Genomic DNA, 26,988 nt, shown 5'->3' on the forward strand with positions numbered 1-26,988 from the left:
TTTATTTATTTTCTGCTGTGTTTCACTTGCATTTATTTGAAAGAGTGAGTGTAAACACACACACACAAAAAAATTATGTGCTGGAATGTGCAGAAAATAGGTTTAAATGTTGAACAAATTTCTTCCAGTCAGAGAATGTTGCATATAATTTTTGCTTGATGCATAAAGTTAAAAGATTAAAAGTAATAAAACAAGTTTTAAAAAGAGACTTTTCCATTTGATTACGTTTTATATGATGGATTATGCAGAAAAAGTAGTATTGGGCTGAAAGATCTATTACCTATTCAGGTTGTAAATCATGTTTTTAAAAAGTAACTAAGTAATTACTTTTGAAAATAAGTAATCAGTAAGGTAACGGGATTACTTTTTTGGGGAAGTAATCATTAATTAGTTACTGATTACTTTTTTCAAGTAACTTGACCAACACTGATCAGCACAGAATGTAAAGCTAGTGAAGAACCCAGAGCAGCGTGTATGTCGTCCCAAGCATAGCAGCCAGAGCCTGAGCATCAGCAGGTAACAAAATCAATGTTAGGAGAATTGTAGCCTTCATATCATCGCCTTGACACTTTAGTTTTTCTGTCAGCAGTGTGTTAATAATTACACACTACAAGAAAGAGCTTGTGTGCTAGGATAGAGTTAGGATAGAGATTTGTGCCAGTGTGTGGGACTGTAGCTTCAGGTTTATCTTGCTAACTGGTAATTATGTCACAGTGGATTTCATGAGGTGTTAAGGAGCAGGGCAAAAGGCATGCTACAAGTAACATAATGAACTAGTTTTTAAAAAGTAACAGTGCCACATTTGGACCAGAGGAGTACGTTTTCAGCTAAAGTTAACACACAGACACCTGCTAATTAGTGCTAAGTAACAGACTAATAACGTACTAGAATTTCACCCACAGGTGACTGACTAGTAAAACAGCCACACCCATAACTTTAAGCTTTAACCAGATTATGAAAGATGAGTCGTGAAAAATTAACCTCTCACACAATTGTTACGAAGAGGGAAACTATTCATAGAGACAAAACATTGTGTGTGTTCAGGCTGTGTGTGCTTTTGGCGTTAGCCTCAAGTGGACATCAGGAGTACTGCAGTTTTTTTAATGATAGACTGGTTTGCTTCGTTTCTCACTTCCATCAATTGCTAATTGGTTAACATCTGTGCCAAATGTAGTTGTGGACTTTTCTGTCTAAGTAGTTTTATTATGCTCAAAGGGGGTCATTTGATTGTTGGGGTTTTCTCTCTATTATTGATGGGTCTTTACTTTACAAAAATAAAGCACCTTGGCGTGACTATTGTGATTTGGTGCTATACCAGCAAAAATAGTTTAAGTTGGTTGCATGCCAATGAGGTTGTAATACAGTCAGATGTCTAGTAGACCTATAAAGTTTGTCTCTTTAAATATAAATGGCATACTAAATCCAATTAAAAGATCAAAAATGTTATCGCAATTAAAAAGGAATAAGGTTCAGATAGCATATATACAGGAATCTCATCTCACTGATAGTGAACATACAAAATTAAACAGAATGGGATACTCCAAGATATATTTTTCCTCACATAGCTCTGGGAGACGTACCGGGGTAGCAATTTTGATTTCCAATAAAGTAATTTTGATTTTATTTCTGAGCATAAAGATAAGGAGGGAAGATACATTATGGTTAAGGGTAAAATAGATGGAGTCTTAGTGAGTCTGCTAAGTGTATATATGCCTCCAGGTAGTGACTGGGCATTTTATAAACAGGTGCTTGAGCTATTTACAACTCAAAGTTAAGGAATTCCAATATGCAGGGGCGATTTTAACATAAGCCTGCATCCTAAAATGGATAGTTCCAATGGGAGGACAAAGACCTTTACTTACTAATAAGTAAAAGGTATTAACCTTTTTACTAATACTAAAAGTATAAGTAAAAGTATTAGTAAAAAGGTTAATAATTACATGAAAGAGCTAGGGCTGTGCGATATGACCAAAATCTCATATCCCGATATAAAACATCTATCGTCCGATAACGATATAAATCACAAAAATTTAACATTTTCTGTAAATTCTGTGAATCTCGGGCAGCTGAGGTGTTTCCAGCTGGGCGTCGTGTATCTGGAGTCGAGTGTTTTACCGATGCATGAAACTACACATTTTTAGACATAAGTTGTAACGGCTGCCGTTTTCTTTGTGAGTATTTATTACACGACGTGCTGCAGGGAAAAGCCTGTTCTAACGTTTGAGTCTAAGGTTTATTTTTTAGCACCTGGCGGCTCCTTTTTTGCTTCTCATCGGTAAAAACTGCATCCTCTTTCACGTGATTCGTGATTCAAGTCTCAACAGGATCTTGAGCTTTATTGTGAAAGGTTTATGTGGAAAATAAACAAGCGGACACGCGATGGTGTTACCGTTGTTGTTGCTAAAGGCAATGCATAAAAACAGGCACTTGTCCATGTGGTTATATTAAATATAAGAGAGAGAGAGAACTTTAGGAAATTAATATAGCCAATACAGTGACCATCAAAATGATGAAAAAATATTGCCGTAAACAGTTTATTTTGCAACACCACGAAACAAACGGTAGCGCAAAATGAAACGATAGACGTTTTTATATCATCATCCGATATATATCGTTATATCGAAAAGCCCTACTTGGGATAGTGGATATATGGAGGGAACATAACCTTACTGTACGGGACTGTACCCACTATTCCTCCGTGCACAATGTTTACTCCTGAATTGACCTTTTCCTGAAGTTTAAAAGCGATAGATGCAGATTAGTTGAATATGACTTTGGTACTTGTACCATTTCAGATCATGAGCCTGTGTACTTGACACTTAACATAGCTATTGAAACAAAATCTACTATTTGGAGGATAAATGCAAACATTCTGAATAAGTTAAAGACACATTGAAATTAGAAATTCAATCTTACTTAGAATACAACGATAATGGTGAGGTTTCACCAGTAATATTATGGGATGCCTTAATAAAAGCAGTAGTTCGTGGTAAGATCATAGCCATCTCCTCTGTGTTAAAGAAGCGCAGAAAGCAAAAGCTACATGAGCTAGAAAGTAAACTTAGAAAACTAGTGAAAGAAAACTCAGTTTCACTATGTAATTCAGCCAGGATAAAAAATAAAAGAAGTACAGAAGTAGATAGATGCAATAAACACAGAAGAGGTTCAAAAGAACCTTCTATTTACAAAACAACGGTATTATGACACAGGAGGCATTAAAACATTAAAACTTCTGTCGTACAGGTTAAGAAAACAACAGGCAGAAAGAACAATTCACAAAATTAAACATCCAGTAAGAAATAGGATAGAAACTAACCCTGAAAAAAATCAAAGAATGCTTTACTTTACATTACTATCAAAAACTGTATTCCCAACCCAAAGAATGTAGCAGTAAGGAAGCCATTGAAATATTTTTAGCAAAATTGGAGCTGTGCCAAGTTACAAACGACCAAAATATGAGATTCATATCATACATAACTAAAGAAGAAGTTGAACAGGCCATTAAAAGACTAAAAAATGGTAAGGTCCCTGGGTCAGATGGATTTAATTGACAATGGTACAAAATTATGAAAGAACAACTAGTCTCAACATTGGTAAAAACATTCAACTGGGTGTTGGAAAAAAAAACTAGACCACCTTCATGGAATGAGGCTATAATTTCTATAATTCCTAAAGAGAATAAAGACAAATTAGAATGTGGGAATTACATAATACCAGTAAGTGTACTTAATATTGGTTAAAAACTTTTTACCATCCATAAAGACCAAACTGGTTTTATTAGACAAAGACAAACTCAGGACAATATTAGGAAAACTTTATTGATTATGAAATATGTAAAAGAAAAAGTAATCTGGAAACACTTATGATAAGTTTGGATGCATAAAAAGCCAGATTTGGCTTCCATTCCGGTATAATTGACACAGTCGCTGCACTATACACTAGACCACTTGACAAAATCTATCAGACTAGAACGAGGAACCCGTCACGGATGTGGGACCTCTGCACTTCTGTTTTCTCTATTTGTTGAACCTTTAAGTCAATACATAAGACAAAGCGTAGAAATAAAATAAAATCTTGGGTGGTTTTATGTACGATTCTCTCCTAAAATGTTGGGATGGAGTTATTCAAACAAGTGGGCTGGAGAAAGCAGCTAGGAAACTGAGATGGATTGCTTATGACTCTGATTTTCTGTCCAATATTCACGATAATAGGTTTAGGATGTGGGTCTCAAAAGGTTTAACTACAAATTACTCTTTGGCCCATGAGGGGACATTTTTGAGTTTCAAGACATTAAAACAAAAATATAGATTGGGTCAAGATAATTTTTATAGGTATCTACAAGTCAGGCATTACTTTGATCAAAACATTAAAATTATAATGGAAAACAGTGAATTGGGTTTTGTGGAATCTTTTTCCACACTATTAAAATCCCATTATCTGAGTCGCATGATATCCAAACTATATAAGTCAATCCAGCATGCCAAAGTGATCAACTCAGAATACAGTAAGAGAAGCTGGGAGACGGAAGGCAGTGTACTTATTCATAGTGAAAACTGGGCAAAAATGTGTCAACTGCAGTGGACCACAACAATCTCCAATACATGGTGAGAGTTTGGATGGAGAAACCTAATGAGATACTTTATTACACCAATTCAAAAAAGGCACCAGGGAAGCGGTGATTCGTGTTGGAGGCTTTGTGGAACCTCTGGGGCCAATCATTATCATATCTTCTGGGAATGTAATGTACTAAGGTCATTTTGGTCCTATATTTGTAATCATATAAATAACGTTTTTGGAGTTAAAATCCCCTGTTCATTTCAGTGTATATATTTGGGGGATGTAAATATGCAAAATTGGGAGAAGTCTGGTATAAGATTGTTGGCAATTGTTTTGATTGCTAGCAAAAAGGCAATTACAAGGAAATGGTTAAAGGTCGAACCACCATCACAGGAGGACTGGATCAATATAATCAATGAAATCTACAACATGGAAAAACTGTCATCCAAGTTCTATGAACAGTGGTCAAAATGGACTGAATATGTTAAACCAACAAGATCTGACTTTTTGTAAGGTTTTGGAAGTATGATTGATACATGGGTTTCCGGGGGCCCTGTTGTCCCAGTGGCGCTGGTGCAGCTGACCCATATTAACTTACCGGTAACTATATACGTAAAAGCATATATATTAAATAATAATAGATAAATTGCTAATAATAATAGTAACAAGAATAATAATAAAAATTACTATAACAATAAATAATTAGGCTAGCAAAGTGGCAAACAAGGATCTTTGATCTTTGGAGGAGTCGGGCACCCCAACGTTGCCGAAAAACTGTAACCCTTGATTTACTCTTATATATAATATATATCTTATGCTTTTTCCTTCCTCTTCAGTACTCTCCCCATGTATGTGTTTTTTTTTCTTTCCTTTTCTTTTTTGTTTTGTTTTGTTTGTTTGTTTGTATTTGTTGCACTGTTCTTGAAAATAAAAAAAAAATAAAAAAAAATAAAAAACTGGTTATATGCCAGTTTAGTCCAACACATTGACTGGTCTTTTCTAGATCAGAATACAACAGGATGGCTGTCATGTGTTTTACTGTTGGGATGCATAAGAAGACAAAGTTATCTGGTGTTATATAGTAACAAAATATTTAAAATTACAGCATGGGAATCCCAATTCAGCTTTAAGATATGCACAAAACATGTTAGGCGAAAATAAATTCCAACTTCAGGTTCTTTGGTTACTCTTGTCTTCACTCTGCGCTGTTGTTGTTTTCATAGCTAAAGGTGAGACATGGGGAAAGGCTCATAACCAGCCCCTTTGTAGAATTTTTGAAAAGCAGAGGTATTTATACCTGCTCTGAATGGCCACACTTGATGGCAGTTGAGAAGCCTGGCTTCACAGAGGGGGTGTTGTTTGACCACCCAACAGACTCTTCAATTGTCCTTTTTTGGCTCCAGGGCACACCTGCTTCTTTTCACCTGCCAGTACTGAGCTTCAGTCGGAGGACATAAAGCAAAAGAAGTATTTCTGGTCTTTCTGAGGTGTTTGTCATCTGTGTGTTAACCCCTCAAGACACTAGCAATGTTCTTGCCTGGTGCATGCATGGAGCTGGGTGTAAAATCTTAAAAGGGAAACTGGAAAAGAAAGGTATCGGAGAATTTTGATGAGTAATAACTTAAAAGCACAAGCAGCAAAGATGAATATCTTAATTTAGGACCGAGCTGAACTCCACACAACTTTAAGATGAATAATTGGATGAGCCCTAATTGGTCAAACTGAATGACAACATCTTGGGCGAGTCACTGAATTTTAATTTTAAATCAAAACATCGGCCCAGTAACTGGCCACTGAAATATTGAATCATATAGAAAATCTTAGTCTGTGGCTACATAGGGTAAATAGCAGTTTCCCAAAGACTGGACTAACCCTAAGAGTCCTTAGTGTTCACACATTTGAAGGCGTCAAACATCTGTTTTACTTTTGCAGGAAACAGAACAGACATGATTGGCAGCAGTTCTCTCCCTCCCTCCCTCCTCTTCACCCCCGCCCTGTCGTAATGGCTTGATCCTTTCATTACGGCGCTGGGGGAAGGTTTTCCTTAAGGGCACTTTGTTGGCACACAAAACGTTTTTTTCTTGAATGCTCACACACAACTGGGGCTTAATAAAGACCATCAGCACATTAGATCAGCAACTGTGTGGGAAAATTTTTCTAATTCCTGGGGCTATAAATTATTGCTTATTTAGATACTGTAGCTTCAGCAGTTTCTCATAGGTCAATCTGTGACAGAAGACTTTGTGGTTTGTGTGACTGATGTTAATATTATTATTGTGCTTCGGTGCAAATTTTAAATTGTTTCAAGATTATGTAATTTTGAATCAAAACAAACCCTGGTAAATGCCTGGTTTTCCTAATAATTAACCACAAACTGCTGATCTCCTGTGACATGTTTAAGATACACGTGATTACATTATTATGGAAGAATGACATTGTAACATCATCAATGCCACAATCTTGACTGCGCCATCTGGGTTATAGTATTGTTATTTTTAAAGGTAGATGGAATACACTGCTCAAAAGAAAAGGACACACCAGTTCTCAAAAGGAAAAAGATCATGTGCGATATCTATATTGATATAGACTGGGTAATGTGTAAGGAATGAAAGGATTCCACATTGTTTGATAGAAATGAAAATTATCAACCTGGAAAGGGCTGAATTCAAAGACACCCAAAAATCAAAGTGGAGAAATGAGGCAGCAGGCTGGTCCATTTTGCGGAAGTTTCACTGCAGCAACTCAAAGTGTTGCTCATGCCTTTGTGCAGTCCCCACATGCTTGTATACATGCCTGAAGTTGGGGCATGCCCATAATGAGACAATGAATGGTGTCCTGCGGTTTCTCCTCCCAGATCAGGATCACTGCATCGCTGAGTTCTTGAACATTCTGAGGTGCAACCTGATAACATCAGATGGACTGAAACATAATGAGTGTTGGATTTAGGTCAGCATACATTCATCTCATCCTGCACTGACTTTTGTTACTTACTGTTTTCCAGTCTAAGCAACCCTGCATGACTTGCAGATTTATGCCTAGAGTAGCTGTTGGACACTTAAAAGGTCAAACAGGTGGTCTTATATCACTCCACTACTACTGTTCATTTGCTCACTCCCTGTCTTTTTAAAGTTTTCGTTATTACAAAGCATTTCATTGAAACTCACTGTTTGGTCCTTAGGCTGAGTCCTTAGGTGGGTGTTCAGCCTAAGGATTCATTCAACTCAAAGCAGTCTGGCCATTGTCCTCTGACCTCTGTAGAATTACTGACCCTTTTTTTCCTTGGTGCAAGTCCCTACTACTAGATTTACTAACCCTACGCAAGTTTGCGTAAATTCCCTGAACCTAACACCTCCTAGCACCCCGCTGAGATTTTCTGCTGCTTTCTCTCCTGCTTTTGTTGTGCAAACACACCCTTCCCCAACTGCCAACCAGGAGAGATCCAGAAGGTCTTTCCTTCCAATCGTTGTCAGACTCAAAGTACCTGCAGCCTACAATACACCTTGGTAGATTCTATGTGCAATATTACTCATATGCAAGTTAATGTCAATCTTTGTCACCACATTGCATTCCTGTCCATAAAGATATATACACAATGTTGTGCATATACACAATATGCACGTGTCCATAATTATGTCTCCAGATTGTTTGTATAGTCCACTTTTTATACTGTACTCTTGGTACAGTTTTTATTTTTGCTGCTTTTGTCTTGCACTGTCCACTTTTCTGCAATGACAATGCAGATTTTCCACTTGTGGGACTAATAAATGCAGATTTGCTGTGTGTGTGTGTGTGTGTGTGTGTGTGTGTGTGTGTGTGTGTGTGTGTGTGTGTGTGTGTGTGTGTGTGTGTGCGCGTGTAACATTTGTGTACTCAGATCCAAGGCAGGCCAAACCTGTGTGTTACAACCTTCAGAAATTCCTGCCGTATCGATACAAAATACACACTTTCACAATATATGGGTACACACGTATGTTTTATTTCAAAGTGTTTCAAACTTTACAGCGTTTGCAGATCCAGTGTCCATCATCCCTGCATTTGGCACAGGTGAATTTCTGACATGTTGCACAGGTAAACCTGCTGCGATTTCTGTTGCAGCGCTCTTGCACCTGGCACTGCGTTGTCTTTACAGTCCCTGGCACAGCAGCAGCCACAGCAGCTTCAGCAGCCTGCCTCTGTGCTAATATTACCTTGTGCTGCATGAATCGGCAACGAAGTTCCTTGGCTATAAGACTCAGAAACATGCCTTGTACAAAATGTAGGCATTCACTGCCGCCAGGTCCAGCATATTGTAGAAAACCGCTACTGGCCACCTGCGTGTTGCTGCTCTTACGGAGTACATCTGCGCCATTTGGTCCAACACGTCTACACCACACTGTAAAAGCAGAGAGAGAGCGTCATGAGTATATGGTTTTTTCTATAGGCCTGTATAGCACCCATCAGAAAACATTGTAGCACTGGTGTAAAATTATACACACATTCACATACCTTCATGTGGTTATAGTCTGTCCGTGTTGGGTTTCCTCTTTCTGCCATCACCGATCGTCACGTCTTGGTGCATGGAACTGAGAACACACACAGTCTTGTTTTTTTTTTAGGTGCATAAATTGTCAAGGAGACACTGCCACTTCTAAGCATTGAAATGGAGAGTGCCTCTCGCTGTGCAGTGTCTTTTGCAAATTGAGTAACTTCACGCCGGACTTTATTCACCGTGCCCAGCAATGTTGTTTTGCGTTGCAACAGCCTGTGACATTGACAGTGAAATAAATTGTCCGTTGTGACATTTCTCCCATCATCCAAAAACGACTCCATCAGTTTCATGACCACGTTCTCTGCCAGCCTCTCTCCCTTCTGACGACTAGGGTCCTTTCCCAAGTAAGGACATGCAAAGACATGCAGCTTGTGGGGATAGGTTAATTGGATAATCCAAATTGCCACTAGGTGTGAATGTGAGTGTGAATGGTTGTCTGTCCCTGTGTGTTGGCCCTGCGACAGACTGGCGACCTGTCCAGGGTGTACCCCGCCTTTCGCCCTATGACAGCTGGGATAGGCTCCAACGCCCCCCCGTGACCCTGAAAAGGATAAGCGGAAGCGAATGGATGGATGGATGGATATGTACTATGGCAATGACAAACCTTAGCAGACCTCTGTGGGTCCAGCTTGCGCAGTGAAGCACGAGCGACTACTGCACTGGGCATTCCAATGTCCCCCTCTACCCACACAGTGCTGTCTTTTGCCGTGTTGCAAAAGAACTGAACTGAGGGACAGAATTTATTTATTTAATTAATTTTTGCTATTTTTACATGAACAGGCAGAGGAGAGAACATGCAAAGCTGGAGAGATCACACATGTCACTCATGTCATTGTATTAGCAACGTTTCATTCTGTTTTCACACAATTTTTTATAAATTAAACAGACTTGTATTTCCATATATTGTAAATGCGTCTTTCATATTTGCAGGTCAGTCAATGTGTGGGATATTTTGTACAGATACGGCAGGCATTTTTGAGGGTTGTAACACAGATTTTTCTCCTGCCTTGGATCTGAGCTAGTCAACAAATGAGTCAACAAATGCAAATGTGCCAGGCCTCAAAGATAATGGGTGGTTTTCACAACAAAAGCAGGAGGAGAATTGAGCTGACGACCTGCGAAAACCTCAGCAGGGGTGAATAACACCTTGGGACTTGCACCAGAAAATAAAAAAGTCAGTAATTCTCGGAGGTTTTAGGTTCAGGGGATTTGCGCAGGTTTAGTAAATCTAGTGTTAACAAAGCATTTTCACTCGGAGAACTGCCACTCACTGGATAATTTTTCCTTTTTAGACCATTATTTGTAAACCTCAGAAATGGTGGGAAAATCACAGGAGATCAGCAGTTTCTGAAGTACTCAGACCAGCCCATCTGGCACCAGCAACCAGACCACATTCAAAGTCACTTACATCACCTTTTTTCCCCATTCTGATGCTCACTTTGAACTTTCAGCAGGTCGTCTTGACTTTGTTTTCCAAGTAACTTCCAAGGAACTGGCTCATTAGAAACAAAGGGGTCAATGAGTGTATCTGTTCACTTGGTTATTTAAGTAAAATGCTTGCACCAGCTGCTTTTATGCGCTTTACCTCTTGTTACTTTAATTTCTGATTCTTTTATCATCTGCCTGTTTTAGTTCTTTCTGCCTTCTTTACTTCTAAGTGATTTTATGTTGAAATTGCTGATTTGACACTGGGTCTGTCAGAAATGTATTTCCTCCGAGCAGAAGAGTGTGATCATGCTGCACTCGTCGAGCGGTGATTTGTGCAGCTCTGCTGCCAGCAGGACAGAGCCTGTGGGTCTACGATGGGGCTGACAGACACAGATTTATCAATTAAAAAATAAACTATTTTTTAAAAAATCCGTTTATTCTGCTGGAATAATTATGTATCTTCAAAAAAAAGTCTAAATCACCCTTGCTGTTGTGTGCTCATGTAAATCATTCAGACAGTGATCTTTAGTTAGGTTTTTATCTCTCACATCATGCTCAAATACTCCTACTCTGTTAGCATAATTAATCTTAGGCCTGCACCTTATGTAATGACATTGGCATTTTGGTTTAGAGGGATCTCAGTGAGCTCCCAGGTGAGTGTGTGACCACCATACAACAATGCCAGTCTTCTTAAGAACGGTGACTCAGTTTCTCCAAATGTGATGAAAAGCTGCGTTCATAATCCTCTGAAAGGAGTTCTTCAAGTACAGAGTAATGAACGAGCCCACCTGTGGGCAAGTCGTGACGAATGGCACTTTACCTGCTCACATGTGGTAATGTCTATCTAATGACAGAAAATAAGCCAATGGGGGAGGGGTAAAACACTGTTTAGTACTGTAAGGCAGCAGAAAGAGAAAGAGAGAAAAAAAAAAAAACAGGTTAAAATATGTAACAGCCCTCTGCAGCGTTAAAAGGCAACAGCACCGCAAGTGGTTTCCGCTTTTTAGTAATGCCAACAGTGAGTGCTGTGTTCACAGCATGCTAAGGTTTCTCTTAAGTTCTAGCAGACTGAATGATTTGGTGCGCCTACAACACACATGGTCGCCGCCTGGATGCATTAATCTTGAAACGCTTATATTACATGACCAAAAGTATGTGGACACTTGAGCCTTCATCTCACGGATGTTGGATGGGGTTGAGCTCAATGCCCTGTGCAGGCCAAATTCTTCCACATTACGCTGAAAAGAGGATTTTGTTATGGGCCTGGTTTTGTATAGATGGGCTTATTAAGGAAGGTAAAAAATGTTTTTGTTTACAGGTACAGGTGCACGTTAGTGTGATGAAAACAATAGGAAGTTACTGCAGCACACCTTGTTGATTAGGCATAGATAGATAAAGTACAGTACTGTGCAAAAACCCTCATTTCTTAATGTTTTGCTTCCACGTAGCCAGACTTTCTTGTATATTTTTTAAAGTTGAACTGAGCAGTAGTAATTAGTTGAAAAATGTCAAAGACAATATAATTTAACAGGCAAAAAATGTTGGGGTTTTTTTTTTTTTTTTTGCACCAACAAGGTGATTCCCAAAGATCTGTAGCTTCATCAGAAATGGTCACTGTGGATGGATGGCTTCTTGACAGCCATCCATCTACTCAAGAAAAGGGAGAAGAGGCTGCGGTATGCCAAATTATGCAAGATCTGGACTGAAAATCATGTGGCAAAAGGTTTGATAGAGTGATGAGTTGTGGTTTGGGGCTGCATTTCCACCAGTAGTTTTGGAGATCCAAATCAAAATGTATGAAATTATGAATTCAAAGAAATGCACCCAGTATTCCATGTTGGATCAAAATCTATCTGGAAAGTGTCTGATTGTCAACAACTTCAGTTTTCAGCATCTATCTCACCACGTGAGACTGTCAGTCATTGATTGGTCTCCCTAGAGCACGGACATCAACATTACTGTAGCAGTGTAGGATTATATTGACAGAGAACAGAACACAAGGCAGCCAACGTCCAAAGAAGAGCTTTGAATGACCTTTAAGAAGCCTGGAGAACTATTTGTGAAGACTACTACTCGGTACTAAGAGAATAGGCTGTGTTAAAGTGGTCATACTAAATATTGACTCTTTAGAATTATAAAGACTCTGTTTTTGCCTAATATACCAAACTTCCATATACAGTTGCAGAGGTTTGAAGAAATTGTTACACCTTTTTCCCATTTCAGTAGCAAAATATAAGGAATCAATTCAAGACTTGTAATTGTTAAAATACTTGAAATATAGTTGATTGGCTTTAAAAAGTAAATTCAGTAAGTCACGTGTTATATTCTGCAGGAATGCACAGCCGAGTTTCCTTTAGGGTGGGCTATAACATGTGTTAGCTTCCAACAGTTACGGCTGCCTCTGCAAGCTGTTTTACAACCCACCTCCCCTCAAGTGCTCTAGTTCCAACATTTCATGTTATTCAAGCTATTTCTGACTTATTCAGTGCCATCGCTGTTCTCACTGATGCCTGCTCTGTTGTGAGGCGATTCTTTTGCTGCTTTTGGGGAGGCGTGAGAACAGAGCCACATCAACAAAACTAAATTACTGCAGTTTTGTTTTGACTGATGTGGTACAGGCAGAATTTCTGGTTAAATACAGCAGTACACCTTGAAACTTGGGCCTTCTTATCAGTAACAACAGAAATCAAAATGAAGCGGGTATGAAACAGTTGCCTCCCTGCCAATGAGGTGCATTATTAAAACACCTAGAGAATCATTACTTTAGGTTATGATCGTTTTCTTTATTTTCTCCCAACAGATGAAGTGAACATCCTGCAGGAGCTTTCTTTTCATATCACAAACAGCAGTAATGCCTCCATGACTGTGGGTGAGAGCAACTGTCTGGTCCTGCAGGTGGGACAGTACTCCACCTTGGCCCTCCCTCTGAGACAGATCTTCATCGATGGGTAAAATGTCTTCTTCGTCTCTCACTTTTTCCTGCTCTGTCTTGCTCTTGTTGAAGGTAAAGTTAGGGAAAAAAATTCATAATGGTCTTTTTTTCCAGTCCTCCTGTGAGTTTTCTGTTTATTTTTATTGTGTGACATTATAATTAGCAACATGTTTCTATCCACTGGTGTTTATAGTACAGTTTGTGCCCACACATGCAACTTATTAAAGAGGACTTAGCTGTATTATTTATCCTTTGAGTACCAATTATATGGCTAAGTGATGTGTTTGTGTTTAGGTTTGAAGATAAGTTCAGTTTGCTGGTACAGTTGCGAAGTCCTCAGAGGGAAGAACGAAGTGTCTTCACTATGCTCAGCGCCGACAATCATGTCATGCTGCAGCTGCGGATCAGTGCTCATGCCATCATCTTCATAGGAACGCAGCAGAGACACTATGAGTGAGTCCACTTCTTGATTTTTTTTTTTTTCTCCACCCAGATTATTTGGAAAGTGAGTAGGGCTGTACAATATCGGCAATATAAAATCAAATAATTTTCATTAGTGGTTTCTAAATGGCACCATCTGGAATAAATGCACCCATTCATAATGGGCATAGAAATTCAAAATAAAAGAAGAAAAAAAACAACCCAAAAGTGTCTTTTAATTCTTATGGAATGAGTGTCAACAATCATTTGTTGAATTTTATTACTACAAAATTGGTTTCTGCAGTGCAATCACTGAAGAAGAAGCCTTTCTGTGCTTGCAGCGGAGGGTCTGCCATTATGGCTCACGTCCTCAGAATTACATCTGAGGTGCTTTGGCACTGCGAGGAGAATAGTGCACAGACCACTACTGAAAGGTGCAGGTTCATTGCAGACCTGTAATCAATAGCCTTTCTCTGGCCTCCTCTCTAATCAAGGACTGATAGGGCTGCAGTGACTCACCTGCCCTGGATTGCAGTTTGTCGGTGGGAAAGGGGCAGACTGGCAAATAGGAAGGGAACTGAGATTGCTGGCACTAAAAGATACCAGCACAACAAGCCACTTTTCTCTCTATCTGATCAAGTCCGGCCCTGTCTCTGATTAGATAAATAAATTGGCTCACCTTTTCAGTCCATTCTTTTTGGCAGCCAAATCTCCCTTTTCTGTTTTTTCTCTCTTCCACGTGCATTGCTCTGTACACACATGCCATGCGTTTCACTCACTAAATAAACTGTTATATAAGTAAAGTTCATGTCAATCCAAAAACTCTGTAGTTGGCGTGATACAGTCATACAGTCTCCTGTTTTGGATGAGTCATGGCGAAAGAACCATGCAGGTTTTCCTTTAGTATCACACACCAAGAGAAAAAAATCAAACTGTAGTCTGATATGTTCAAGCTAATTTGCTGTACTTGACATTGCACGTCCTGTGACGTGACTGTTTTGCACATCGCATCTTCGATGGTGCAATGATTTATTGTGCAGCCCTAAAACTGAGTATAAATTATTTTTGTGTCAAGTCCTGTGAAACCTCTTTGGCAGATAAAAGGAATTATTCAGAAGTGATTAAGTAAAATTGCTAAAAGTCCGCCAGCAAGATACCGTCAAGTGAGTGCATGGTTTCTGTACCCATCACTGACAAACTCCAGATGTTGAGGTATTAGAGAACAGCTCATGCCCGTTCCTGCTTCGTAGCAGAATTGTATGCAAATTTGTTGGTTAGACAAAGGAGAACTCTGTGGAGGTATATTTGTTTGCAGCCTGTGTTTCTATTTGAAGATAACTGCTTTTGGCTGTCTCTTTGGAGAAATGATTTATTAGGTAACTCTTGGCAGGTTTCTCCTCTAAAAGAACCACAAAGCTTGAAGCAATACATCAGTGTAAGACAGCATACAGAAATGGGCCAAAAGATAGATATACACAGATACTGTAGTTATCTTGTACTGTTTGCACATGAATGATTTTATTTCAGCTTTTTTAACAGAAAGCTGCATGTCTATCAGGTTTCTACTATTAGAGTTTGGCTAGATACAGAGATCAAATTGACCTGTTTGATTCTGTGAATGTTTGAGGTCTTTGGTTAAATCACAGAGTGGACATACAAGTGGTTGGATCTGACTTTCATGAAGTACTAGCTGGAACTAGACTAAGTATACAAGGAGCTGACCTTAAAGAGGAGATCAGCCAAATTTAATTTGGGTATTGTAATTGATTTTTTATGTGCTGTCACAGGACTTACACACATGCCCACACTGAAAGACATGATTAAACCTTCTCAGAGAACAAGAGCTCATTCTGTTTGTTTGTTTGTTTGGCTGAGCCTGATGAAAGAATGCAGAATGTGTGGAGTCCTTGAGATTTATTTATTTATTTATTTTGAGTCCTTGAGATTTAGACGGCACCCAGATGTCAACACAAAGTTATCTTACTATGATTACAGTGCCCAAAGCATTTTTTGAACTCAACTGCTTTGTCACATTCGTACAAGAACTTTAAGACACAAAGCCAATGATCTGCATGTCTCTGTCTGTCAGGTTCCCGGTTAGTGGTTTGTCTGATGGAAAGTGGCACCATGTGGCCATCAGTGTGGCTGCCAAGCGGCTCGCACTCTATGTGGACTGCTCTCTGCTGGAGAGTGTGGACTGGGTTTACTACGGCATGGGGATCAGCACCGACGGTCTGCTCATGGTTGGAGGAATTATTGAGAGCTTTGAAACTCCGTTTGAAGTAAGTGGCTCTGCAACCTTTTGACTGATGAAAAAAAGAAGGGGCTCCAGCCCTGACACCTCTGTTTATTGTACATAGACCCTGACAATATCCGGTATGATTGGTCCTGTTTAGATTTAAAGCATTTTATTTATTTGTTTTATTATTTGTTTCTTGTTGCACTTCATATGAATAACAACTTTGCTATGCAACGAACAGATTAAAGCAACTATTTCCAAATAGATGGCCATGTGTGATGTAGGTTGATTTTCTTTTACTTTGAAAAGTCATGCATTCCTGTTCATCCTTCTACAAGTAAACAGCAAAGAAAGGAGCACACATTCCACCCATGTATCTTTTCATCACAGACCCAAAGATGCTTGGAAACAGAGAAACTTTCTATAGACATGCTTGTATATTGACTAAAGCATGTACTGTTCATGTTTTGTTTTTGCATTTATTTTATTGTGTTTCATGCATCCAAAACAGACTAAAATGGATGGATTCAGCATGTGGATGTATGCAATTGATCCAGAAACATGTGGACTTGTTCTGGTGATTAATCAGTGGTATTAGTCATTGACGGGAAGCTCGCTTGATAGATATCCAAACCAAATCTTCAGGAGATCTGTTCATCGTCACACTGTTGTTTTTATGGTGTTAGCTTCTATGATTGTTTTCACTTTAGCTTTTGTTTTGCTAAAACGTTCTTCAGCCTTTTCTGCTTTCTTTGTTTTCTGCATCTTCCTCTGTGCTCTCTGATTTTGACCTCTTTCAACCAGTTAACCATTTCGAAGGTTATTTTTTTCAAGTGGGCTTCTGTGTTTTTAATGTTTTTCGTGTTTTTTTTTTTTTTTTTTTTTTTTTTTAATTGTCTTGATTTAGTTAACCTGTGTCTTATTATCCTTCTGCCTGGTGTTCATTTAGGATGTGTGCCTCTGTTCAGTCTTTGGTCTTTGGTTTGCTGATGTCTCTTTTTTTTTTTTTTAATTGTTTTCTTGATACCTTTTTTGCGTTTTGTTTCTTTTCCCCACTAATCTGTGCTTCCTTATTTTCATTCACCTGCTGGGCTTCTCCTAAGAATTGTGTTATCAAATGTGACATTGATGGTTCTTTAAACTTTTATGTGAGCATCTCAAGAGCATTTTGATGGCCCGTAATGCATTGTGGATATTAGTTGCTATAACAAGCTTTGTGGATATAGCTTGAGGATTAGAGCAGGCAGTGACTGCATCACAGTGGGGGTGAGGACGAGCGTTATAGAGGTAGCATCTGGATTTGTTTTTAGCAACAATTAAAATGGATTTTCCATCCATCTATCCCACGACGACAGATCCCTGAGGTGCTGACAGTCTTATCTCTGGACAATCTTTTGTGTTCGACACAGTGAAACCATATATTAATGAACTCTGCACTTATATGCAACTATTACTGCCATCCAGTGCAGCATGAGTAGAGCTTCTCAGAATAATTTTGTTTGTTCTGGATTAGGTTCTCATAAAAAAAATGATTTTAAAGGGAGGCAAAATGTGTGGCATGTTGAAACAGGAATTTCTGGGTGCTTTGCTTTGCTTTGTGCTGTAAATAAACAAAATGATCTGTTATTTGCTAAGTGCAAAAGTGTGTGCTCTTAAAATGGATTTGATTACTTGTACATGATTGCTTTAGTTATGCACAGGCTGTGCAATTACATTAATAGAAATATTTGTCCTTCATGAAAATGTACTGCAGATGCATCTGTTTAACAGACATATGTTGTTTGATCCCCTGTCTATTTCAAGGTCATCATGGGATTTTTCTAACGGAGGTACTTGAGATTTGGTTCTTCTTCAGAGGACATGAAACATCTCTAAAACTATCTCTTTATATACAGTAACACAGGTCTGTGTTAAATAAAACATAACATTTCTCAGATGGATTTTCCTTAAAGTCCTTACAGACTGTGTGTCTCTTACTTTTCTTCTGTAAGCAGCTGAGATCAAATAGCTTGTTAAAATGCATTTTACTTTTTCCAAAATGGACCTGGACTTCATTGCTTTCATTTGGATAAACAACGAGAAATTTGCATAAGCAATGTAATTTCTACATGTATTGTAAACATTCATGTATGGTTTCACTTACTTTAGGTTCAGTAAGTCTCAAAGTCATGGGCATCTATCTCCTAAACAACGGAACTTATGCCATGCTGCACTCACACAAACACAGAGGCATGCTCTCACCTACCATCACACTCTTATTAACATAGCCTGAGGACAGAGGTTTGCTCATGATTTGTTTTTCTTGCTTGGCCTGACGGAGATTCACTGGAAAAGGACCCTGGGAACTGCAGTGAAATGCATGACCTGCAGTAAAGTGTGTGTGTGTGTGTGTGTGTGTGTGTGTGTGTGTGTGTGTGTGTGTGTTCACCTGACGGCTTTTGTCTGTTCATTTGGGTTTCATTATCTTCACATTCTGTATTGGGGTCCTTAACATTACTTGTTACTTTTTGTTAAAAAAAAACCTCTAACTCTTGTTAAAATGCTGTGATACTTCCACTCCTGAGACTATAAAATGCAGCAGAGATGTAGAACTTCTCACTTTCATCGGACTAAAATTTATCACAAAGCAGGTTGTTGCTACATGTTCAGGTGTAGTTATTGAAGTGCTGCTGAATATTTCTGCAATACAAGATTGTATAATTAAAACTGCAGATGTAAAGTTTCTTTTGACAACATTTTAAAGGAATACATAAATATGGTGGAGTATGTTCTAATGTCTGGCCGTTTGGCAGTAGAAGCTTCTGTATGCTTTGCTGGATAGCATCAGGGGTGACTGTTGATTGTTAGTGTGCCTCAGGCTCTCTGCAGATGTCTTACCTCACCAGTATCACTAATGCTCAGTAGATGGGTGTTGGTGATCTTCTGGGCAGTTTCAGTGCCTTCTGGTATTTAGTCATGGACATCCCATTCCAGTTTGTAATGCTTCCAGTTAGGATCCTTAATAATGTTCCTCTGTAGAAGTGAGCTAGAACTTGGCATGGTAATTTTAGGCTTCTCAGATTTCCTTAAAAGCTTTCTTCATCACATGTAACATAGATGAGGAAAAGTTTTTTGAAAATGAATATTAAAATATTTTGATTTTGTTGTTTCAAATATTGCAACTTAATATCACCACATTTCGGTTATAGGTAAATTAAGTTAAACTTCTAGTATGTCAGGCTATCCAAACTGATATTTCACAGGGATAACAAGCAGGACATGAAGAGACATTTACTTTTTTGACGTTGTGTTTTCAGACTGCATGTTTGGTTGCGCTTTACTTTCTCTGTGCAGGGTCATCTTCGACAGCTGGCCTTCCTGATGGGAGATCCAGATGCTGCCCAGCAGCACTGTAGCCACCACCCACCCCTCTGCAGTGTCACTGCTCCTAAGCCTCCCCGCTTACCACGCACCAACAACCCGCTGCAGGTGAGGAATGCTGATTTAAAGAAACGGCAAAAGAAATTAAATCAGGAACATTTTCTTTTGACTTGTATACACAGCAGCCCTCAAACATGTCACTGAGGTATTTAAGGTGAAGCCATCCATGTCTTTTGAAGCCCACAACACAAACGCTCAGGCTCCTGCAGTTAATTCACTGACAGCACGCCGCACTGCTATATAATTTAATATAAGCAATATGAAAGATCACCAGAGGATTTAAAATAAAAACTGCACTGACTCCTGTGGTTTTGATCCAGTCTGGTGAATTTAACAACTCGTGAGTGTTTGGTTGTTCATCAGTGCAGGCTTGAACAGTCTTTGATTGTGGTTTTTTTATTTAGAAATTGTTGCCTCTGTTTCCACACAGAATATACTGTTGTCCTCCAATGACCTGGAGAACCTGCTGGGGGATGCAAAGGACAAGTCTTTTTTGAGCTTTGACCGAACTGTAAGTAGGATATTGGGTGTCTTAATTGTTAACCAGAAATTCACTTTTAATTCGCATGTTAGAAACAGTGAAAAAGTGCAGTTACCTGGTTTCACAGCTGTCGCCCAGTGCTGTAGTGACAGACTATGGGCAGCTTATAACCAGTGTATATATACACCGACCACTGGTCTGGTTTACGTAGGTTCTTTTTTTGCCATTAGTGTCTGTGTCTGTGAAACCAACAGTCCGTCAGTCTGCAACAGTCTGTCATTAATTAGCCATGCTGTGCTGAGCCTCAGGCGTCAGAAGCCTCATCCAGCAGTCCCACCTCTGTCTTTGGCTGACTGGTCCACTTCACATGGTTGTGTGCGCTGCATATGTGTGTTTAAGTGCTTGATCTGTGAGACACTGTGTGTGTCTGCTCACTGGCCTTTGTTGTGGCCTGCAAGAGGCCACATTCCTTCACTGAGGCTAAAAGTCTGCTTTGATAAATTGTAGCAATGGCTCATTTCTTTTGATCTTTACCAAATGCAGTTTGGGATTGGATTAGTGGTTTTATTTTGAATATTTAAAATGAAGTAATAATCAGCACAGCTGATTCCCATACTATGTGTAATCAGCAGCTCATCTGGATTCAAATGAGAGTATTGTTTTCTGAGCATCAGGACCGGACTGAAACTGTCAACTTTTGTGCAGAACAACATTACACGTGCCGAGGTGGGTGGAGCCAGGGAGCCCCATCCATCTTCTATGTGCAGAATGTGCAGAGGTGAAGAAGCTTGACAGAATAGTGAGGGGGTTAGGGGTCACTGATAAGAGGCAGACTAGTAATTTGAAGTGTGAAAAGTGATTTCCCCCTGTTGTTAAAGTAGTCACCTGATTATTTCCAGTAAATTAGCTTTTGGATGATCTGATGGATTTTTGGTATTCTGTAAACTTTCTCTGCTGTTTATATAAATAATATCTAAACACTATCTCTCATATTGTTCTGTTTCCTTACTGCTTACTGCTCAAACTATAGGTTGTATGTGAAATATTGATATGGGCACCAAGAAATCCCTCACCAGTTTGTGGATTCGCATTTTATGAAGCTTTGAGTTTTGAAGCTTTGAGGGGTTTTCACTGAGGCAGTCCTGGTGTTTTTAAACCACATCTGACAAGCAAAGTTTGGATCTAATGAAATAACTGAGAAAACCAGACTAACCAGCTAACTACTTGTGACTGACAAGTTAGCCAATGAACATAGCCATAATGTTTTATTCAACGTATTCCAGAAACTGGGAAGAGTCACCAGGAAAATGCTTAATGATGTCATGGATCAAGGTAGCCAAAGGCTGGCTTTCTCATAACTAGAGGAGTCGCCTCCTGCTGGCAGCAGCACAAAAATACAGATTTAAGACCTTTTTTTTTTTTTTTCTTTTTTTTTTTTACTCATGTTTGCTTCACTTTTCCAACTTGGAAGCTAGGTCTATATTTCATACTCTCTGTATGCTGTTGCCTTAGTTTTCTGAGCCAGAAGTGACCATATTTGGATGAAATAATGAGAAATCATGTAGCAGTGAACATTGTACCACTTGTTTAGTAACCTGCATTTACAAAATGTATGGACAGAGATGGATAGCTGCTAATTCGTGCTAAGTAAAGAGTTAAGACGTGTTAAGTGCACAGCAGTCCAAACCTTTCTGTCAAATCATTGCATTAAAAAATACTCCAAAAGGCGAAGCCTAGCTCACAGATAGTTTGCTAGTTAGCACTCATCTATTACTTAAATCAGCCTAGGAAGTGTAAAATTAGCCTGGTCTAGTACCAGGCTGTAGAGTTGTTTATTTCTGCTGTAAAGTTGGGCATTACAACATGTAAATATTGGAGATAAACTTACTTTTAGAATCAGCCTCAAGTGGCCATTTGAGGAACTTCATTTTCCTCATCTTTGGTGACAATTTTGAGGACAGGCCAGGTAGACTGAATGTTGAATCACTGTTGGTGATGAGTGCGAGCACACATGTAATGATCAGTTCACGGCCAGACACAGACATCATATGTTTTTGGCCATGCAGTGATTAAAAGGTAATTAGATGTGAAAATGTACTGTTAACATTAATTGCAATATTGATTGCTTATCAAATAAAACCGCCTTACTCTCTGTACCAGCCGATTCATTTGTTTCTACTTAAGATCGCTCAGTGTTTAAAATCATGTCAGTGATGATGAATGTTTAATCTCATCAGCACATCCCACATCAGCCTTAGGATGCCAAAATGTGCATACACATACTATTGTTCACGCACATGAACCAAACACTTCTTGAAATGCTGTACTGGCGCTCGTGTTTCTGGAATCACCATATGAGGAAAACAAAGAGGGCTACATATGTTTCGAAACAAAGGAAAAACAAAGCTGGTTTGAATTTACATTTTTGTGTATACAAAACATACCTTAAATAATCAGTGAGGGTCTGTTTGTCTTTAAAAAATGCAGCAGTGTATAGCCAGAGAAGCTACTGCAACCTTGAATGTTTAAGAAAAAAAAAAAACAAACGGGCCATGCCGTGCCATGCTAGCCCCGCCAGGCAGAAGCTTCTACATCAGGATAGCATTGGGATTCTTTTTTGATGATGTACATGACCAAGACCTCTCCTGCTGTTTTGTGTTGTCGGGACTTTTTGGGTTTTTCCCAGGAACAAGCTGCCCCAGATCAGTCTTAATAGTCACTGAAATCTTCTTCATATGGCTGCATCACATTTTCTCACGTAATTATCTCTCTGTCTGTTCATCTGTTTCTATTTTCTGTCTTTTACTGCGTCTGATTCCGTCTTTCCGTTTTCCATGTCTCTGTCCTCTTCTATCTGTTTAAGTCTTTGCATCCTTGAGTTTTTTGTTTTTTTGTTTTTGTTTTGTTTTTGCTGATGAAATTTTTGCATGGCATTGTTGTGCAACTAAATAGCTGTACTTAGCTACAAGTGAAAGTGAGTGATGATCACGGCTTATCATGTAGGTAACAATAAATCAGAGAATAAAGGATATAATTGTTTTTTCTGCTGTCTGTCTCTCATTATAGCCATGCAAACCATGCTTGCGGTGGTAAAGCTGCCTCTGGCTCTCTTCTGGTCCCTCTTCCCTTCTTTAAAAAAAATACATTTCTAAAGAAAGTAAATATAGCAACACATTAACAAGACCTATTTCTCTTTTGTTGAGGTCTGCTGCAGTCGTCTTTGAAACCTAACATTTCTGACTGCTGGGCCTCTTTGTTGGGGTTTCCTGATTTGATGAATGTCCCTTCTGGGCCCCCCTTGACAGGTACTCTCTTTAGAGACATGGCTTTCAACCAGTCAATGTACAGCACCTCAAATGTGCACAAAGATTTTAAATGGCACTGGAGGTCATGGGCCTTAGCTAAACATGTAATCACAAAGTCAGCGCTAACCTGAGTGTAATCTGACCGCTTTGAATTTATAATTAACTTGTCCCGTATTAGTCAGAGTTACTTTGTTTTGCAAATTCTCTTTGTCATTTACAGCTTCTCAAATTGTGAACACATGTTGTTTTTCACCTATTTTACATAATCACTCAGGTCAGAGTTTTCCTTGTACAAGACATTTAATGTTAAGTCATCGATATGTACTGTGGCACGTTTTTAAGGGCTGTTTTATATTGTTGGGCAGACTTTTATTGGGATAAAGAAGTAGTCATCAAAATGGGTTCAAGCTGTGCTATTAGTGCATGTACAGATAATAAAATGAGAAAGTTGTGAATCTTTTTCCCTTTCTTTATTTTCTCCCACTTCATCTTTGGGCCAATGGAAACTTGCAGCATATGTAACTAACTTCTCAAACTGTTCCTGCTGCTGTGTCACCTGACTCGTGAGTCAGCTAGCTCATGAACATGGATAAATATTTCAGTCCAGAAGAACCCAAATGTTGCTGTATTGATGTTAGGATTACACAGAAGTCCCTGAAAATGTTTCAGCATGTGGGGGTTCCCTGCCCGCAAAAAGTTAGAGAACCACACGGTTAAACAACTGATCAATTGTTGGAGTAATCAACATATTAGCTTCCCAACGTTATAGTCTACTAGAAGGCATGTGTTCAGATTTCTTTCCATGTGCAAAATGCATATTTTTCAGAAAGAGGGGGGAAAGAAGGAGGGTAGTGCTGGAGAGCATGACGAAGCTTGCATTTGATTGTTTCTCTATGTTGAAGGTTACCAGGCAACTGAAACCAGTTTGTTGAAGGGGTTTTGTAGTTACAGCACTGCTTACACACGATTCCTAACAGTGTCAGAGACAGGCAGGGAAACACACACGCGCCTATGGAGTTAATGTTCCCTGTTCCATGTCTTGTCCCTTCCAAGTGTTTCCGTTAGGGTCTCTAGAGAAGTCCCCTTTCATAAATCTTGTCAAACAATGGCTTTTAACTGTCCCACTGAGACAAAAGCAAAGAGGTTTGGGAAAAATGATCCATCATTCTGACACTTTTCCATGACTTGCTTAAACTGGCGAGAATGGCTTGCTTTACGTGAGGTGTCATTTTTGATGTCATGACGTAGCCTTAGCATTGAGGAGTGTGCCTGTTAATGAATTACCCATTTTAGGTTGATAAATGAAAATATATTTTTGATGGAACAGATGTGTTAACATGGATTTGCTGTCTTATTTACATATGTAGCAACTTAACTCCCTTTTCCCCTCATTTAACACCTGACCTTTGGCTGAAGACAAATGCTAAGACCAGGTCATCCAGCTGGTCTGAAGAGACTGTAAGATGGTCAGGTTAGCCTGGATTCAACCCTATAAGGACATGAGATACTTCTTCAGTGATTAAGGAGGTTATTGCTATTGTAGTGTGTGTTTGTGCACTTGTATGGACAGAAAGTTTGGAAATTATCATTGATCTCTTCCATCCTAGAGGCCTCTTTAGCGGCTGGTGGGGTGTAAAGCTGCTGCCAGTCAGGCTTCAGTCAGAAGGGAAAATACAATACAGTATAACTAAACTGAATTTATATTTTTGGAATTTGAAAGCGATTCTGTTGCTGATTCTGTCATGCAGTTGCATTAACTTTTTTCACCTCTCTGGAAGTGTTTCCTTGCAGAAAACACCTGAGAACCACTGGTTCTCATGCTTAAAATGCGTAAAATTTCAATTTTCACAGGTTTTTTTTTTTCCTTTTTAAATTTCTTGATTGGTAAGGATGTTAATAAGGAGTAAGAGATAGTCCAACATTATTTGATCACATTTGGAGCAGTGACTGACTAAATTGGGAGTGCAGTTTCACATGTGAAATGTGTATAATTAAAAAGTCTGTATGTTTAACCATGTGTTCAATAGGCTACTGGCTTAATGGGTTAACAAACAAAGAAAAAATCCTGTTTGCAAAGCATTCCTCTCATATCGCATTATTGTGAAAGTCAACATCTTCTCATGCCAGAATACTTCACGTTCCTTTATCATCTTCACCCTAATAGATGCACTTAAAATGGTTCTAGATATTAGTTGTGTCACATGTCAACTGTGACCTCGCCACAGCCGGTCACCATTTGCACTGGTGGCTGGGGTGCCCTCAACCTATTGCAATCTCCTGCTGAGTGATACATGTTGCCACTTGGGAGTAAAACAAGCTGAAATAGAAAGGAAATCTTGACAGATGTTACAGTAATACCTGCACTCATAGGCTTGTATCTTCAACCTGCCCACGCTGGCTGCGCATCAGGTTGCAAAAATCCCGAGAAACATGACAAAGTAAGCTGCGCTACAAAGGGTGGAATCAGTTTTGGCATATGCCACCAATCACAATCATGAAAACAGCAAAAATAAAACATGTTTTAAGTTACCAGTTAGCATTAGCAAGGTTGCATAGAAAACTGAATATGCAAACCAGCAGATGCATCCCGCATGAGGCAGATACCTGTTAATAAGTGCTAAGTAACATGTTAAAAAAATACTAGAAATCTACTCAGCAAAACTTCTTTTTCACAGGCTGTTAGCACAATTAACCACAAAACTAGCTGTGATGTTTGTCAGATAATTACATTAATGAGGATATAATTGGCCCTTAGAGCAGGAGGATGGTTAGGAGCTCCAGTTTATTCATTAAAAATAGCAGATGCAAAACTGGCAGTCTGCTAGTCTGCTGTTGCTTTTGGCATGTATGTGTCATGTAAAGTAGCCAAGCTCCTAATAATGCATTAATTTAAATCTTCTTTTGAAATGATAGGTAGGCATTTTAACCAAGGAGTTTATGGAATTCACATTTAAGCCAGTTACAAGCAGCCATCTGAGACACTCTGAGAAACTCCTCGGAGGTTTCAACCAATACTGTTCACATGGTAGCTTCCCTCTTTTTTTCACCCTTGTGTTAAGTTATCGCTTCATTAGGATTTACTTGGAGCCATATCTTCAAAAGGTCAATAAAATCTGTTTCACAAAACACTTTGAGATCTTTCCAAGCTCTCCAAGACTGAGGTCTCTTCAACCAAACTGTTGATACACTGCAGTTCAAATATGTTGGAACAGATAAAAAGTTATTTTCCTCAAGACAACATAATATTCATATTAGATTCATATTAAAACAATCATCTGGTGGGATCGATTTTGGCGCTAAAGGCATGCTTTTCTGTTGTTTTCTGTTGATACATCAAAGGCTCAGTGAAGGGCATGCAACATTTGCTATTTTCAAATATTGCCTTATTAGAGAGCGAGGATGAGGGAGCATGCTTTGTGTATCTGATTGATATTTCTTTGTTTTTATGTCAGCTCGATGGCCCTGCATGCTGTCAAGCTTTTCTGTTATGCACGTCAGCATACATCCAGCAATAATTTTTCATCTGCGTAGCGTGGTTTATAACTGTTTCCAATATAAAATAATTACAGACAAGTCAAACCGTGAAGAACAAAAGGAAGCAGGGATGCTTGGATGAAAGTGAGGGAGGAGATGGAAACAGAGGATTGAAGAAATGTTTCCGTAGCCACTTCTTTCCCT

The 26,988-nt window shown here is 39.0% G+C and overlaps 1 protein-coding gene across 1 annotated transcript in view; it reads left to right on the top strand.

Moving 5' to 3' along the window:
• The window catches only part of LOC146628686 (uncharacterized), a 122,949-nt gene that overhangs the window by 33,492 nt on the left and 62,469 nt on the right, over positions 1-26,988 (top strand). The window contains exons 2-6 of the mRNA XM_085358005.1: positions 13,314-13,461; positions 13,740-13,898; positions 15,955-16,147; positions 19,438-19,572; positions 19,955-20,035. Coding sequence (XP_085214131.1) covers positions 13,314-13,461; positions 13,740-13,898; positions 15,955-16,147; positions 19,438-19,572; positions 19,955-20,035 — 716 coding nt within the window. The remainder of the gene's footprint in view (positions 1-13,313; positions 13,462-13,739; positions 13,899-15,954; positions 16,148-19,437; positions 19,573-19,954; positions 20,036-26,988) is intronic.

The sequence above is a fragment of the Diplotaxodon limnothrissa genome, linkage group LG7, assembly GCF_057381915.1.
Source record: "Diplotaxodon limnothrissa isolate DT_005_m linkage group LG7, D_limnothrissa_male_GT1.1, whole genome shotgun sequence".
Lineage (NCBI taxonomy): Eukaryota > Metazoa > Chordata > Actinopteri > Cichliformes > Cichlidae > Diplotaxodon > Diplotaxodon limnothrissa.